This window comes from Solanum verrucosum, unplaced genomic scaffold (genome assembly GCF_900185275.1).
Source record: "Solanum verrucosum unplaced genomic scaffold, falcon-dt-bn FXZP01000031.1, whole genome shotgun sequence".
Lineage (NCBI taxonomy): Eukaryota > Viridiplantae > Streptophyta > Magnoliopsida > Solanales > Solanaceae > Solanum > Solanum verrucosum.
In genome coordinates this window covers 3,108,223-3,124,873 of record NW_026020194.1, presented here as the reverse complement: position 1 = coordinate 3,124,873, position 16,651 = coordinate 3,108,223, and the positions used below count along the sequence as shown (strand labels likewise).

At 36.1% G+C, this 16,651-nt stretch overlaps 1 protein-coding gene across 2 annotated transcripts; it reads right to left on the bottom strand.

The window, feature by feature from the left end:
* Window positions 1–510: 510 nt before the first annotated feature.
* On the bottom strand, window positions 511–14,882 carry LOC125829471 (cyclin-dependent kinase C-1-like). Of its 2 annotated transcripts, XM_049508683.1 has the most exons (12): window positions 14,541–14,882; window positions 10,903–10,984; window positions 10,072–10,162; window positions 9,947–9,976; window positions 9,738–9,853; window positions 9,570–9,642; window positions 9,351–9,471; window positions 9,129–9,246; window positions 7,476–7,615; window positions 7,330–7,387; window positions 1,373–1,443; window positions 511–1,140 (listed from the first exon to the last, which is right to left on the bottom strand). In XM_049508683.1, exons 1-12 carry the CDS (start codon window positions 14,648–14,650, stop codon window positions 612–614), a joined length of 1,539 nt encoding a protein of 512 aa, XP_049364640.1. In that variant the 5' UTR covers window positions 14,651–14,882; the 3' UTR covers window positions 511–611. The 2 variants fall into 2 exon arrangements, with proteins under 2 accessions (XP_049364640.1, XP_049364639.1); XM_049508682.1 differs by having other exon boundaries at window positions 9,738–9,976; window positions 14,541–14,774.
* Between the last annotated feature and the right edge of the window lie 1,769 nt (window positions 14,883–16,651).

Sequence of the window (16,651 nt, the reverse complement as noted above, 5' to 3'; positions counted from 1 at the left end):
CATTACTCTAGATCAGAACTCAAAAATAAGTTAATTGATTTCTTGGTTCTAAAAATTCCAGTTTGCAACAAGTAGTTATGTCTCAGACACAAACAAGAATGGTGGAGGAAACCTATACAAGATCAACAGATACTGCATTTACTTTGCATGTCTAGTTAAAACTCTTTTCCCTGATGCGTGTTTACCACCGAAGGCCAAACGTAGAAGCATTGGTTTAAATATGAAGCCATTCCTAATGTTTCATTGAAATTTATTTTGAAAACAGTAAAGTAAATTGCACGACTATATAGACAACCATCACGACTACATGCACATCACATTCACAGGCAATGAATTAATTCACAATATCCAAAATTTCTAGTTTAAAACAATAGATTGCTATTTTTTTTAAAAGAAACAAGCAGCAAAACTTGTCACGAAAATTTGTATACCTAAGCCAAAAAAGATCTGCAAAACCATTTCCTTCACAAAAAACACGCAGTCACATGTACGTTACAGCTCTCTAAGATATGCAAAAGATGTTGCATGATCCCCCAATTTCTTACAATTGATATTGATTTTCTTTGATGCTGTCTAGCCAGATTTTCTATACTCTGCATACACATGTCAGACTATTGCTGCCAACCATATTGCTGGTTGCGGTTTCCACTCATCTGGTTAGAACCTCTCCCTGCACCAGAACCTCCATATTGACCACTTTGGGAGTAATTAGGAGGACCACCATATCCACCACTCGGTCCCCGGGGACCACTGGGAGCCAACCCACTGGCAGGAAAAGGTGGGGCTCGTCCCTGAGGTGGATATGGCCCACTACTATAACCTCCGCCCTGTGCCCCACGATCTTGATAATAGCCCCCACCAGGGTTTCCACCTGGAGGATATCGATTTGATCCTCCAGTACCACGAGGCTTTCCAAACTGATGATGACCAGCCCCAGCAGATACTGCAGGCTGGGAATTGCTCATTTGATGAGTAGATCCACCCCAGTGCTGGGAATGACCAGGGTGTTGGATAGGAGGGAGGCGCGAATGTTGCTGTGGGTGCTGCAGCTTGTGTCTTTTGGCCATTTCTTCATTCTGTCTCTGCTGTTGCCTCTTTTTCTTAGTCTGGAACTCATGTGATGATTCGTATTTAGGTAGGCTGTTCAATACAGTGCGAAACAGGTTGTTAGGTTAAGAGAAATATATGCATACATATCATATTATATCTCAGGATATGCTTTCATTGATGCTTTTAAATATATAAAAATCTCAAATTAGTTGGAACAGGTGGTTAGCTGCAAGCACATTAGCCAAGAAGTTCCAGATCCATTGCAGGGAATACAATAAGCACAAACAGCACTGAGAAACGTTGATGTGAATAAGGTGCACACCTTCTAGGATCACAAGGTAAGGGGTCGGTCCAGAAATATTCACCATCTAGAGCATCCTTTGCACATATTCTCTGCAAAAAGAGAGGTGTCAATTAAAACCAGAATTAGTAAAGGAGCAGAAACATGTTTTACAAGTTACAACCAAGCTTTATGCAGTCAAACAGCTAATTATAAAACTTAGGGGCCGTTTGGTAGAGTGTATTAGCAAAAATAATGCATGCATTAGCTTTGCGTATTAGTAGTTCCTTGTTTGGTATACTTTTTCATGCTATATATAACTAATGCTTGCACCTTGCATTAGTTATACACTCTATTGTGTATTGAAGAGTGTACTACTAATACCATGGATTTCTAGGTATTCGTAATTGCAAAGGGATTTAATACATACACTAGCATTGGTTAAAGACTCAATTACCCCTCAAAAGCACTTTTACATCTTTTTCCATCTATATTTTTGTAAATAAACATTTTTATACAATACATATACATACTATTTTTTAATGCACCAAATCAAACAATGCATAAGAAATAATTTATACTAATACAAGCATTACTAATACACTCTATTGTGCATTATTTTATACACTCTACCAAACGACCTCTAAGTAGAGTTCAGATGCCTTTTGTAAGAATGGAGATGTCCACATTGGGGTTACACGAGATAATAAAATTGTCAAAAATCTGTAGTCCTTTTGAGTAATCTAGATAAATAAAACTGATAGATCTCCACAATCAGGTTTGCTCAGGAAAAAGCATTATCTAAATCCATTATGAATATAAAGGTAAAACAAGTAACAGATACATAACAGTCAGAAGGGAAATGCATAAATGATAGATGAAAGTTGTTTCCAGTTTACAACAACAGCGATCTTTATTGCATACCCTTGCTCCAAACTAGTGTAAATGTAACCTAACAAATGATGATATTCCCTATCAATTTGATCGTTTGCGCATAAAGAGACTGAGATGATGAAATGGATGCGCTTAATCCCCACCCCAAGCATGGGACCAATGATCACCCATGACTTCTGTGGCACACTAGTGCCACTAAGGCCTTTGGTGGCCTTATTGGCGCATACCACACTAGGGTCTTCAACCTAAACTTTTTTCTTACTGTAGCATAGGCCTTCGTTGGGCTTTCGTCCCTTCGCCTATAGATGGCGGCTTGGCTTGGCTTGGCTTTCGCTCAACTAAATCCAAAATAGTTGGTGCCCCTATGAATCTTTTGATCCCGTTTTGTTCTTTTCTAAGTATGCATTGGTCATGACGGAGATGTAGGTTTTATAGATACCTTCCCTCAACGTTATCTCATCCTTTTATATCATATCTTAATCGTCATATTGGTGCATCTATGGAGACAAGTTTGTGTACGACATGGCCCAACCATATCAAGCAACCTTTCTTTTTATCTTAATGTGTGCCACATGCACCACCTGTTGAATAGGGCACCCATTTTAACATCTACATTTTTACAATATTTTATCTAGTGGACTACGTGTTAGAATCCCAATATTCACAAAAACATAACGTCACTAGTCTCACACCAGTAGTAAAGAACTACTCTTTCACTACAACTATGTTCCTAGCACTCAAAACACCATGTAACGTTATTCAACTTCAACCATCGTATACAAGGCAATACACATTACTATAGAAGCTCTCAATTAGGGGTGTCAAAATGAACCCAAATATATGTAACCCGCCCAGAATTTTATGGGTTGGGCTCAAGTAATTTGGATTGGGTTCAATCTCAACTCATTCAAGAATTAACCCATTTTAAATGAATCCTCAATTGAGCACAATTTAATCTCCAATTCTAACCCGTTTTAAGACTCTTTGTTTGCATTGATGTTATATATAAAAAGTAAGAATTACTATCTATTTTATATCTTCTAGGATTATTTATCTATCCATTTGTAGCTTCTTCTTTTTTATTTTCTTGAGTTGATATTCAAATTGTGGTTATACAAATTAAATAACAATATGTAAAAACTATTGAGATTAAGCGAATCGAATTGGCGGATCATGACCCAACCCAATTTTTAGCCCATTTGAGCCCAAAGTAAACTTGGGCAGGTAAGAACCCAACCCAATTTCTATTTCAACCCATTTTAATATCTCCAATTTCAACTCAACCCACCCATTTAACACCTCTACTCCCAATGCATGTGATCGATATTCCACTAGCTAAGCTATATCACACTTGAATTTGTGTCATTTGAGAAATAGTAAACCATCTATGATCTCTTTCTATAAGCTTATTTAGAAAAGATAATTGTATTACAACAGTAGCACTAAGGAAGTGCTGCAATATTTACAGGCAAGCAAAACCCAACAGAAGAAGCAGGGATTCTAAGAGGCTATGTATTCTGCTTCATTTACAAATTCCTCATTGAGAAAACAAAATACAGCTAAACTTGAGTTGTTGGACCGAATTAGCTTTGTCTTCAAAACATCAATTGTTCGTTTCCTTCCAAACAATCTATCATATGGATGCCGGGGTGATATTACACCATAGTGACCTCTTTCTCCTCTTTCTGCCTCTAACAACCTGTGGAAGTTCTTGGGTATGTTGCTTGGACTCTCCAATATTATTGTCGTACCTATGCCAGATTCTCCAAAATGCACTAGGAGTATTCGACACGCACCCATCGACATTTCAGAAGAGTCCGAGCAACATAGGTTCACGGTATTCCCCATTCTAGGCCTACTGTGTTTTGGTATGTGTCATGGCTTTATTGTCACTCTACAATGAATTGAAAGATGGTTAATACTTTCTACTTCTTCCCGCAAAAGTGGCACCTACTGCACAAGAAATGTCCCTTTTTCGGATGGTTGTCAAGTCTCAGACATGCATGTCAGGTCCATTAAACAAGATATGCAAGGCACTTCGAATGAGACTATTGAATCCAGATCATAGACCACGGTCACCGACTCTGCTAAAGGCTTGTATCAAGAGTTTAACAATGAAGACATTTGACACTGTTGAGTCTCCCACATCGGCTAAGGGGTGTGGGATCCTCACCTTTTGAGTTAGGTTTTGGAGAGTCAGGCTCAAGATTCATTTCTTTACACGGTATCAGAGTCGGACTCATCCTAATTCTTTGTTTCACTAATGTTGGGCCCCCGTTTATATTGTTCACAATCCCATTAGCAAGCCTGGGCATGCAAGAGGTGTTGAGTCTCCCGCATCGGCTAAGGAAGGGGAGACTTGGCTTCGGCATTCCTCACCTCCTGAGCTAGCTTTTGAGCTTGAGTTTAGGCCCAAGATCCATTTCTTTACCAAAGCCTTCGTCATGCATCTACTGAACTAAAGTATTTTCACTTAAGTTGAGACTTTTTTTTTGACAAACACTTAAGTTGAGACTTTGGAATGGTTGTAGGATAAGTAGTAAAGCAGTAACTCTTCTCACTTCCCAATCATCAAAATTTCTTCTAAATTCGAAGTTCCAAGTGTCTTATTCTTGTAGCAAGCCAATGTGGCATCGGATTGGATGGCAATCGGTATGAGTCAAGGAATTGTGGCATCAGATTGGCTAGCATTCAGTATGAGTTAGGGAATTGTGCTCTTAAAAGGGGAGATCAATACAATTATAATTTCAAAATGGCAATTTTCAAACAATGCCCACTTATACTTCAAAACCAATATTTCGTATTTTCTATAAAAGAAGGGTGAAGTACCCAAATGTCTCTCAAGATTGATATTCCATGTGATATTCCATCAAAAAAAAATATCTTCTTCATACTTCGTGTGGAGGACATTCCTCCAAAAAGCCTCAGTTTCATAGTTTAACCATAGCTACTTCGAGAGCAAGGCCCTATTGTGCTACCTCAGGTTTTCAATTCTAGTCCTCATACCTCCTAACATTGACTTTACTCCATTTAACTAAATGAAAGTTCCTTTTAACTGATCCAATCTTTTCTCATTGAATAATTTCCTTCTACACAAAAGCACAAGTTCTCAAATTCTCAGCCACTATTTACCTTCTGGCTTCCGATCTGTCAATAATAGTTGTCTTTGCCATTTTCCCCCATCCTCTGCTTATCTTGCAACCAGTAATCATCTTTCCTTAATCTATAAAGGAATAGTATTTTTCTCTTTTCTCTTGCATAAAAACCTGATGAGCTCGTCCCATAGGCCCTAAGTTGTTTTGAGTAGGTAAGTAGTGATTATATTAAAATGAACAGCCTAGCACTAAGATATGCTAGAACATTACAAAGTTGGGAACCCTCCTATAAAAAAAACAAATAGGAGTCCCATATGTACACAAGTTCTATTCTGTAGTAAATAGATGAACTGTAACATGCTATCATCATCCTTTATATCATGTATCAAAAAAACATAAACATCTACACTTTAGTTTCTGTACAAGATCTTCCCATTCGAAACATCTGTAATTCCTTTCATACCCACAAGACTCAACGTATGCAAGCTGGCACTATTTTCCTCAAATTATTCAATGGTTTTCTGATGACGACTGTATTGCATTACAAAAGGCATTTGAACAGATCAAAAACAGGTTCCAAATCTGTCTAGCAACAGTGCAATGCAATAAAATATAATGCAGTTCTCCTCCCTGCTACTGTGCTACACATAACATTTGCTACAAATCAACATTCCCCTTCCCTATAGATTGCATCGGGTGAGGCACACATCATCTGAAACCAACCGTGTAAAGCAGGCAACCTTATAAGAGGCCTTAGATTTCCATTTCTTCCATGGCCAACTGAAAAGGCTGCCTAACTCTTTATTATCTGCTTGTGACAATCTTCATCCAAAAAAAATCATCTCCTTGTAATATGAACCTAAAAAGAATATTTCATTTATTGCCTCTTCCATATGGTACAATCAGCTTCTTCTGCATTTAGAGCCAATTGCTCCAAGTCTTTTAGCAATAGCATCATTCATGGTACTTCCCAATCAAAGTAGAGTCTTCTATAGTTTATGCACCAGCTACCACAATTCCAACAATATGACACAACTTCCTATATTGGTTGTGAAATTATAATGGTCCTCTCCAAACAGAACCTTGTATTCTTGCTGTGACTAACCTTAATCTCTATACTGGTTCTAAAAGCTCGTGCCTGGTCTAAAGCTGCACACATGCTTCCATACAAGCCATGGGGTGTCTGAACTATACCAATATACCAAAGACTTTGTTCTCCATATTTAGCAACAATTATACTTTTTATGTGGCACCAAAAGTATATCAAATTATTTTATAATTTGATATACGCTAAGACGTGGCAAATAATAGCAAATGCTTTACTCCCTCCATCCCAATCTATGTGGCACCCTTTAACTTGACACAAACTTTAAGACAAAAAGGAGAACTTCTGAAATTTGTGGTCTAAAACAAACCTTAGACATTTATGTGGCTATAAATCATTTCAATAAGGGTTTAGAGAGAAATTTGAGAGTTAAGTCGTCTCTAATTATAGAAAGGTTGCATTCCTTTTGGGACAAACTAAAAAGGAAAGGGTACCACATAAATTGGAACGTTCATACATTTTGTCCGGTCAAAATGCATCAACATCATATGGGTGGGAATAAGAACGTTGGTTAAAGCAAGGCGACTGTTTTACTACTATGTTCTACTATAATCGTTACGGGTACTAACAAACATACAACCAATGTCCCTCTACAAATTCTGATAATACCAGACAAAAGCAAATCAATCAAGAATACAAATTGCAGCAGTAATAAACAATCTACATACTAAGAATAGTCACACACTAATGAACCAAGTGAGTGCCTTTGGACAGAAAGGAACTCCTAAGGAGAGTACATATTGCCTTCATAAATAAGTTCACATGCCAGTAAAACCTATATTCTTGAGGCAAAAGAGAGATTGATCCTTGTCTTCTTTTTGTACTCAAACGACTTTTGATTATGGAACAAAGGAAAACTTTGCACTTCGAGATTTAGTTACTAAAACCACATTAAGGGGAATAACCTGAGATGGGTCAAGATTCAGCATTTTGTCTAATAAATCCAAAGCATGGCGATCAAAACTGCACAATGAATAAAAATCAAGTATGTTAGCCATTGTACAAAACAAGTAGTTCAAACTACTCATATTTCAAATGGAGAACCCTTAACTGCCTAAAGACCTCTCTAACTCGTCTTTTCATTGGCCTTGCTGGCTTGAACTTGCTGTACCAGGGAATCTTTGATACACCAGGCCAGTTAATCTCATCAGGGGTTCCACAAAGCTCAAATATTTTGTTCAATTGTTCAGGCTATAATCAGAAAAGATTAAGAGAGATAAAGCCAACTGAAATCATAAAATTGTACTAAAAATAGAGCATAAAGATGAAGCAGAAGCAAAAACACAGAAAAAAAAATAGTAGAGAGAGCACACATCAAAAGAAACACACTAAGAGCATGTTTGACTAAGCTCTTGTAAAATTTTGCTTGTCATCATATAATGGAGATTATTAGTCACGAACCTAGCTAACAAGATCAAATGAAAGAAATTAAGAAAATCTTTCCTCTTCAGATTTTATTCAATCAATCGTTAGATCAGGTTCAAATAAGTTTTTTTTTTTTTTTTTTGATAGGTTGAATTCTACAGCATTAAGGGTATGCTGGCAACCTCCAAAATGGGATAATTACAGATTTCCTATCAAATCTATAATCTGGTCTATATCAACCATACAAAGTTGTTTACACCAAAAAAGTAGAGATACTATACAATTCCATTTAACTTTGTGGATGGAATTGGATCTATCTTCAAAACATCTTCCATTTCTTTCTTTCCAGACTGACCACCATACACATGATGGTATTAGCTTCCACCATCTCTTTTGACTCTTACTGCCTCCCCTCCTAATCCAGCAGCTCAACAGATCTGATGTATGTTCTGGCATTGTCCAGTTCATGCTTGTGATGTTGAGAAACAAGTTCCAAATTTTGGGCAGTAAACTTACAATGCAGGAAGAGATGGTTATTTGTTTCCCTGTCAAGTTGCACAAAAAACACCTAGGGACCAGTTGTCTGCCTTTCTTTTGTAGAACTTCTTCTGTTAAACATGCTCTCTTTATCACTAACCAGGTGAAACACTTTATTTTTGTAGGAATATCACTCTTCCAAAAGTAGTTCCAATTATTTTATTTTATTTTATTTTGGGGGGGGGAGGCGCTGTCATCCCCAGTAGTCCTCTTTTGTAGGCATTGTTGACTGAGAAGACTCCATCCTTACTATGTTTCCACAGGATCTTGTCTGTTGCTGTTGTAGTTATAATCATTCCAGCTAGTTTTTCCAGTAGCGCTGCCACCCTCTCCACCTCCCAGTCATTAAGTAGTCTTCTTAAAGAAATGTCCCATCCCTGTTCTGTCCAACAATCACTCACTCTAGCATCAGGGTTCTCACAGATGAGAAACAAATCTGGAAAAAGTTCTCTAAGAGGGGTTTGGTCTATCCAGCCATCTTTCCAAAATTTAGTTTTGTTTCCATTACCCACCTTAATATACATATTTCCTTCCATTTGTGACCATAGGTTCCTGATTGTCCTCCATACCCCCACCCCATAAGTTGTTTTCTAATCCAAAAGCTTCATTGTTATCAGCATATTATACAGAGAAATGGTATAGCAACCTATCTAACATAAGTATAAGATACTCTCAAGAAATAGAGGCAATAGCACATTAGCAGAGATTCCTTAGAACACTAGCAGCAGGTATACTTGTAAAGCGAAGCTACTGACACCTACAGCACCTAGAGAAGCAAGAAAAAAGTTTAAAAGGATATTACCTCATTTTTCCCAGGTAAGATTGGCTTTCCGAATAAAAGTTCAGCAAATATACAACCAACGGACCACATGTCAACAGCGGGTCCATACTTTGTGGCTCCAAGCAACAATTCCGGAGGTCTGTCCAAGATTATTGTATATTTTTAGTCTAGAAAGAGCAGAAAAACCTCAGAGTGAAACAAGCAAAGTAATAAGAAGAATGCTTTAACAGGCTTTAGATTTACCTGTACCACAGAGTAATAACACGATTTGTCAGATTAGCATTATGATCACCAGAAAATGAGCGGGCTAAACCAAAATCAGCAAGCTTCAGATTTCCTTCATTATCTATCAGAAGATTAGAGCCTGCTAACATAAAAATGGAAAAAAAACAAATGTGTCACGAGCTTCCAGGAACACTTGCAATCAACATGTTACATACAGAGAATCAAGTACAAAGTAACCTTTGATATCTCTGTGAAGAACTTGATTAATATGGCAGTAATGAAGACCAGTAAGCAGTTGCTTCATGTAGCACTGGAAAAGGAGTGTTGTCAATAAATGAGCAGCGAATAGATAGTCATCACAATAAGAAAAGACATAATCTTTTCTGCTAGTTAGGCTTACGATACTTTAATCTGCGGAATTGTGAATCTCAACCCTGGTCGATCAGCAAGGCCAGTCAAGTCATGATCCATGTATTCAAAAACCATGTAGATGTTTCCCTTGTACTTGTTACTATCTATTCCTGTAAGAAAATCGAAATTCATGGATGTTAATTTCTGCAAACATTTGGAAAGGAACTTCACTACCAATAAGAAAATTTTCTTAGCTGGATTACCTAGCTTCTCTGGCTCATCCTCTTCAGGACCTAGATGAGAAATTCATGTCAGAACTGACAATAAAAGTTCAAACTTACCCAAAGTTCCAAAAATTATAGCATCTAAGAATTAACAAAGAAAGTACCTTGAGAGGTTACTATCTCCAACAGCTTAATGACATTTTCATGCTGCAATTTCTTTAGAATTTTAATCTCACGGATGGCTGTTATGGGGAACTGCAGAAATAAGTATGAAGTACCAGGGAATCAATTTTAGCCCAGCAATGCAATAGTCAAAATAAGCTCCAATTAGGGGTGTGCAAAAACCGATTTTACCAATAAACCGAACCCAAAAAAACACTATTGGTTTATTGATATTGGGTTATTGGGCTAACGGTTTTTAAACGGTTTTGCAAATTTTTTTATTGGGTTATTGGTTCGGTTTCCGGTTTTATAATTTTTGTTAATGGTTAAACCGATAACCCAATAAGACTATACTAAATTTACTAGTCTTATTGTTAATGGTTAAACGATTGTTACTTTCACACTTTTTGTTAATGGTTAAACGATTGTTACTTTCACACTTTTTCCTTCGAATGTGTCTAGTGTCTAAACTTGCAAGAAAAATGATTGTTACTTTTATGATTAGTACTTTCATGCCAAATGCTGGAAAAATCATATGGTTTATTTGAAAATTTTCTTATCGTGTATATAATATATATGAGTATTTTCTTATTGGTTAAACCGAAAACCGAACCGTTAAGTACCATAAACCGATTAACCAAAAACTGATAAGAAATGTGTTATTGGTTTGGTTATCGGTTTGAAGTATTTACAAACCGAAAACCGATAAACCGAACCAATAACCCTTAAAACCGAACCGAACCGACCGATGCGCACCCCTAGCTCCAATATTTAAATTAAATGGTACAAGTACAAATCTAAAACAGCATGATGATTGGGGAAAAGAACAGTACCCCCTCCTTCTCATTGTCCATACGTATCTTTTTCAAAGCAACAATCTCCCCAGTTTGTTTATCTCTGGCCATGTACACTTGCCTGGAAAAGAGCAACAGAGCCAATCATGCTAAGCATACAAACAATGAAGCAATACTATTGAAATATCAACAAATGCAAAGTTGGCTGAGTCATCTCTAAATTGAATCAATGTCATCTGCAGTCTCCAATTACAATAGTTACAATGTGAATCCCAAGTGATAGTGTCAATTGCATCCTTATTGCGTGACTTTGGCCCGTTCTTAATTAGTCAGTTAGATTTTTATCAACAAAAAGTAGCCAAGCACCAAAGCTAGTGCTGGACATTACAAATTGAGAAGCCCCCTACACAAACTAAAAGAAATTGCTCACCAATACAAAAAATACTCCTGCAGTGAGTCGATAAAATCCATCATGCAATTTTCATCAATGCTAGCAAGCCTAAACATCCGTATTTTATTATTTGAGTTGAGTGAGTTCTGCCCTCAGAACACCTAAAGTTCCTCCCTATCGATCGTACCCAACAGACACACACGGATACTCCTCTACATAATAAGAGATCTATGAAGCCTTCCCCCAACTATCCAAAAATTGTCTGATCGACTGTCACACTATCCAGTCCTGCCCAAAAATGTTGAGGAACAGGTCCCACAACTGCCTTGCAGGAGCTGGGCCAGGAAAAATCAACTTAACACTTAATAAAGTTTACCAGAATTCAACAACTATGGTTGGTATGCAAGGATTGACTCTTGGATTATTCCGGGGAAAACCTTCAACTGGGGGCTTCATTTAAAAAAAAAGGAAACCTCCAACAAGTGTTTTGGGACACGAGAGGCAACAAAAAGCGACGAGGCCCCTTCACTGAGGCGAGGAGTGAACAACAACAACAAACCCAGTGTAATCCCACAAGTGGGTCTGGGGAGGGTAAAATGAGGCGTCAAGTGAAGCGCCAATAAATACAAACAAATTAAAATAAGAAATATGTATATATGAATAACTAAAAATTCAGTAACATATCAAACAAAACTAATTAAATTATTAACTATTATGCAACTAAAACTGAGAAGAAAAAAGCTGGCAAAAAAAAAACGCAGAAACAGTGGACAAACAAAGAAAGAAAGAAGCTGCCGGAAAACAGAGGAGAAAGAAGAAAGAAGAGGAAAATAGAAAAAGTACATGAACCCTAGCTTCAACTCACCTCGTCTGACCGGAAAACAGAAAAAGAATAAGAGAGAAGCTGTGCAGGGGTAGTCTGACTTTGACCAAAAAATCCTAGTTCTCAAGTTGCCATTAAAAGCTATGCTTTGACTCGCCGCCTCATCTGCCCTTTTCAGATTGCTCCTCGCCTCAGAGAAAAAAAGGTGATAATTGTCTGCTTCGCCTCGCCTCGCCTCAACAAACTAAATTCGTATAAATCTAATGTTGTTCGGTCTTACACTCTAATCTATTATTATTATCCATATTAAAGCCTCAAAGAATGTTTCTAGGGATTGAAATGATATGTGTTCTCTTCAAAACAAAAATAGTGCAAGTTCTTCCGACAAAGACAATTATTTTTTCATTGTTACAAAGTCAACATTAATTTCCCAAAACCAAATTCAGACAGGAAAAAGTCAAAACCAAAAAAAAAATAGAACATTTCTAAACCAAATGGCACCATTACAGAGGGCTGTGTAGATAATTGAAGATGGGAGTGCGGTCTCCCCACCCCCCACCCAACAAGTTATGTCTTCATGAAGGGTAACATGGGGATGTAGTTTCCAAAAAGGAAAGGTGTCATTCTTTTTGGGACAAACAAAAAAGAAAAGTGAGTTACGTAATTGGAATACTTATTTCTACTTATCATTACTGGTGTAGAGAGAGTAGATCATTTCTATGAAGTGAAGCGAGGGCTCAGCGCTTCAGCTGGCATGAAAATATGGGGGGAAAAGTTAGTGAGACCAATAGGACAACAATTTTATGTCTGTTTTGTGACAAGAAAACTAAAGGGGAACCTTTTTTAGTTTTTAATATAATTTTTTGCTTATATTTGTCTCTATTTATTTTGGTCTTTTTTCTTTTAAATTGTGCTTCACTTCAATGAAGCGAGCCCTTCGCTTAAAGCGTGAAGCGAGACCTTGTCTCTTTTTACTGCTCTGCGCTCCCCTAAACACTGCTCTTACCACCAGTCATTTAAAGTGTAACAAGTGGAACTCTCACCACCACATATTTAAAAGAGGATTCCAGTACTTTGCAACATTTGACCTACATGTCACAAAACACCTACACATAAAACGGGCCGGAGCGAGTTATAACTGACAATATCCTCGAAACTCTTATGTAAAATATCATAAACAATAAAAAGAATCAAAAAAATGTTATCACAACCAATAAAATGGGAAACAACCAAGTATAATGGCAAAACATTTCTAAAGGGCTGATTCCGGCTCAACAAGAATGTGCACTAAAAGTCTCATGCCTACTCTACATTCCAAAGTACACTCATACATCAGATCCTTCTAGAATATATCAATGGCCACACATACATCTCTAGAAACTATTTAGTAATGTATCAAAAGTCTATTGCTTCCCACAAGAAATAGATCATTCTTGATTCCGAACCCCAGGAATGACCAACTTGTACTGGAGTTACAGGAGGCGATCAACTATCACCAGAATGCAGATCAAAGTTCTTCATGTAAACAGCAGCTAATTTTTCACTAGAGATGGAAACTTTTCCAGCCTTCAAATATTGATGCTTCCAAATGCATTTTCAAAATTTACAAAGAGCTTTTTGGCTGAAATCTCAGAATTGATTTAATCAGATATTAATAGACTATAGTTAAAAAATAACTCTACATGCACCACCTATCCGTGCTCCAAGCATCTCCTTCTTCGGTCCAATAAAACTAGAACTAATTACTAACTCTTTGCATATTTACATTGGAAATATAATCCTTTGCAATATTACACTAACTGGAATATGAGCACCGGCTTGCCTACAACAACAACATACCCAGTGTTATCCCAGAAGTGGGGTATGAGAATGGGTAGGGTGTACGCAAACCTTACCCCTACCGCCAACCGGATTTGTCTATATAGCCAACATAGACATTCGAAGGGGCAAGGGCTACCCAAGAAGTAGCATAATATTGTCTTGATTCATAAAAAGATAATAAGTGAAATCATTAATGTGAAAAGAACCAAAAAAAAACTTGTCTAATAAACAGGACAGCAATCTTCTGGTTTTGCCCTTCTCTCAATGGCCTCACAGTATCAGTTTCAAATGAAAAAAAAAAAGGCTTCACATAGCCTATCCCGAAACTCAATAAAACCTAACATCAGATCATGAAGTACCGGCATTACAGCAAACTAAGACAAAACTACAATAAAATATCCCCCAATCCCACCCGGGTCCTACACCCAAGTTCTCAATTACCCAGAAAGAGCACAACAGCAAAACACAAAAAGTAAAATCAACAACACAAATGTACCAAAAGCTGCTATTTTCTTGATTCAATGAGGCAAAAAAAGTAACCCTCATGTTATTAAACCAAGGGAACCCATCCTTAACTATCCAAATAAGAGGCAAAATAGAGGATAAAAGGAATTTGACTATCTGGGGAGGAAAAAGACTGACCCATAAGTTCCTTCACCGATTTGTTCAAGCTTTTCAAAGCATTCGATACTTCGAGAACCCCATAGTGGCGATTCATCAAGATTCAACTGACCAAAAGTAGCCACCGCCATGTTTGTACCTATCTCTCTTCCTCTGTGTGAAGAAGAACGATTGATGTAGGGTTGTATAGAGTTGATAGAGAGAGAGAAAGAAAGTTCAATTCAAAAACCACAAGAGAGGAACGCAATGGAGGCGGCTTCGGATTACTTTGTAGTTTGTATGGAGTTGTGGGTTTTTCCACTAAACAAATGGCCTTGTTTGTGCCCAATACAACTTACCAAGGGTTTTTTTGCTAATTCTTTTAAAGGTGATAGGTTATTTCATAATGTATTATAATGTTGTCGACTTATATCATATTGTATTGTTTTGATCAATATAATGTTTGAAGTGATAAGACAATTCAAATTTTTAATATTCGTGGACAGAGAATTGTAAAAAGGGAAAAGGGTCTGATATACCCCTCAACTTTATCAATTAGAGTTGATATACTCCTCATTATGAAAGTGACTCATATATGCCCCTATTGCTATATAAATGGCTCACATATACCATTTTTCTTTAACGGAAGTGAAAAAATTAATTTTAATTTAATATTTTAATTATTATTATTTTAAAAAAAATATAAACCCATATGGGTATATTTAATCCTCCTCACACATAATTTTTTTTGACTTTTTTTGTTTCAACGACTAATTTAAAGTTATTATTTTGATTGTCAAATTTATTTATGTTTCACTAATTTTCTTGTAAACTTTATTATAGATGACCCAATTTTTTTCAATACAAAAACTAAATAACAATATAGTAAAAAAAATAGTTTTAAATTATAATATAGCCACAAAAAAAATAGTTTTAAAATTTTCTCTTTACACTAACGAACGAAAGAAAAAAATAAAATAAGAAACTCAAAAAATGATAATCAAAGACGTCAAAAAATAATTTATGTATAAAAAAGATTAAAATATACCTTGAAATTCGCTAGAAGGATCATATATACCTCTACATGATTTTTTTTAAAATTTAAAAGTCAAAAACATAAATTTAATACTATTTTTTCACTTCCGTTAATTTAAGGGTATATGTGAGCTCATTTTGTAACGGTAGGGGTATATGTGAGTCGTTTGTATAACGGTAAGGGCATATATGAGCCACTTTCATAACGAGGGGCATATCAGCTCCAAATGACAAAGTTGAGGGGTATATCAGACCCTTTTCCCTTGTAAAAATGTAAAGAAGATGTATGTTCTTTGTCGTTACAAAATGTCACACATCAATAATTTGAAAAATATTTGTCGTTACATAATGTCACACACTAATAATTTGAAGGATAAACCTACCAGCAAAGTAAGATATGTGATAATAATAAGTAAAGACAAAATGAGAAGACAAACTAAGATAATAATGTGATCACACTAACTTAATCATTTCACTATATCTTTTTTTCTAATCGTTATATATAATGTATTTAATGATATGATATATAATATAATAAAATTAAGTAACAATTAGAACAGATTATGTATTTAAACTAACTTAATAGTATAATATAATGGGTAATAACCGTTCAAATGAAGTGTTCGAGTATGCGCCTAGATCCACTAATATAATTTTATTTGTAAATTACATAAATATTGAAGTATTAAATAATATTAGTATAGTATTCACGCGATACGCGGAAAATATATATAAGAAAAAATATTAAAATATTATCTTATTTGCTTAACCACCTTATTTATTTATTATCGGATTAATTGTTAATTCAAATTATTCTATGCAGGGTTACTAATAAGAAGGCCATTAAAGAGAGAAATCTAACTAAAATTATCATAAAATATTGTGTTATGTATGATAAGATATAAATATAAGCATGTATAATGATATATAATGTATTGAATAATTTTATATAAACACTTGACGATAATACATATATTTATTTATTTTTGATGAAAACCTTTATTCAATAAAGAAAGGGCAAGCACCGAAAGACATGAATGATCAAAGAGAGGCCTCAACTGACGCTAATAAAGCCAAATAGCATAATTTTTGCTTTTTCGCCGCCCACCCTTTTTCAA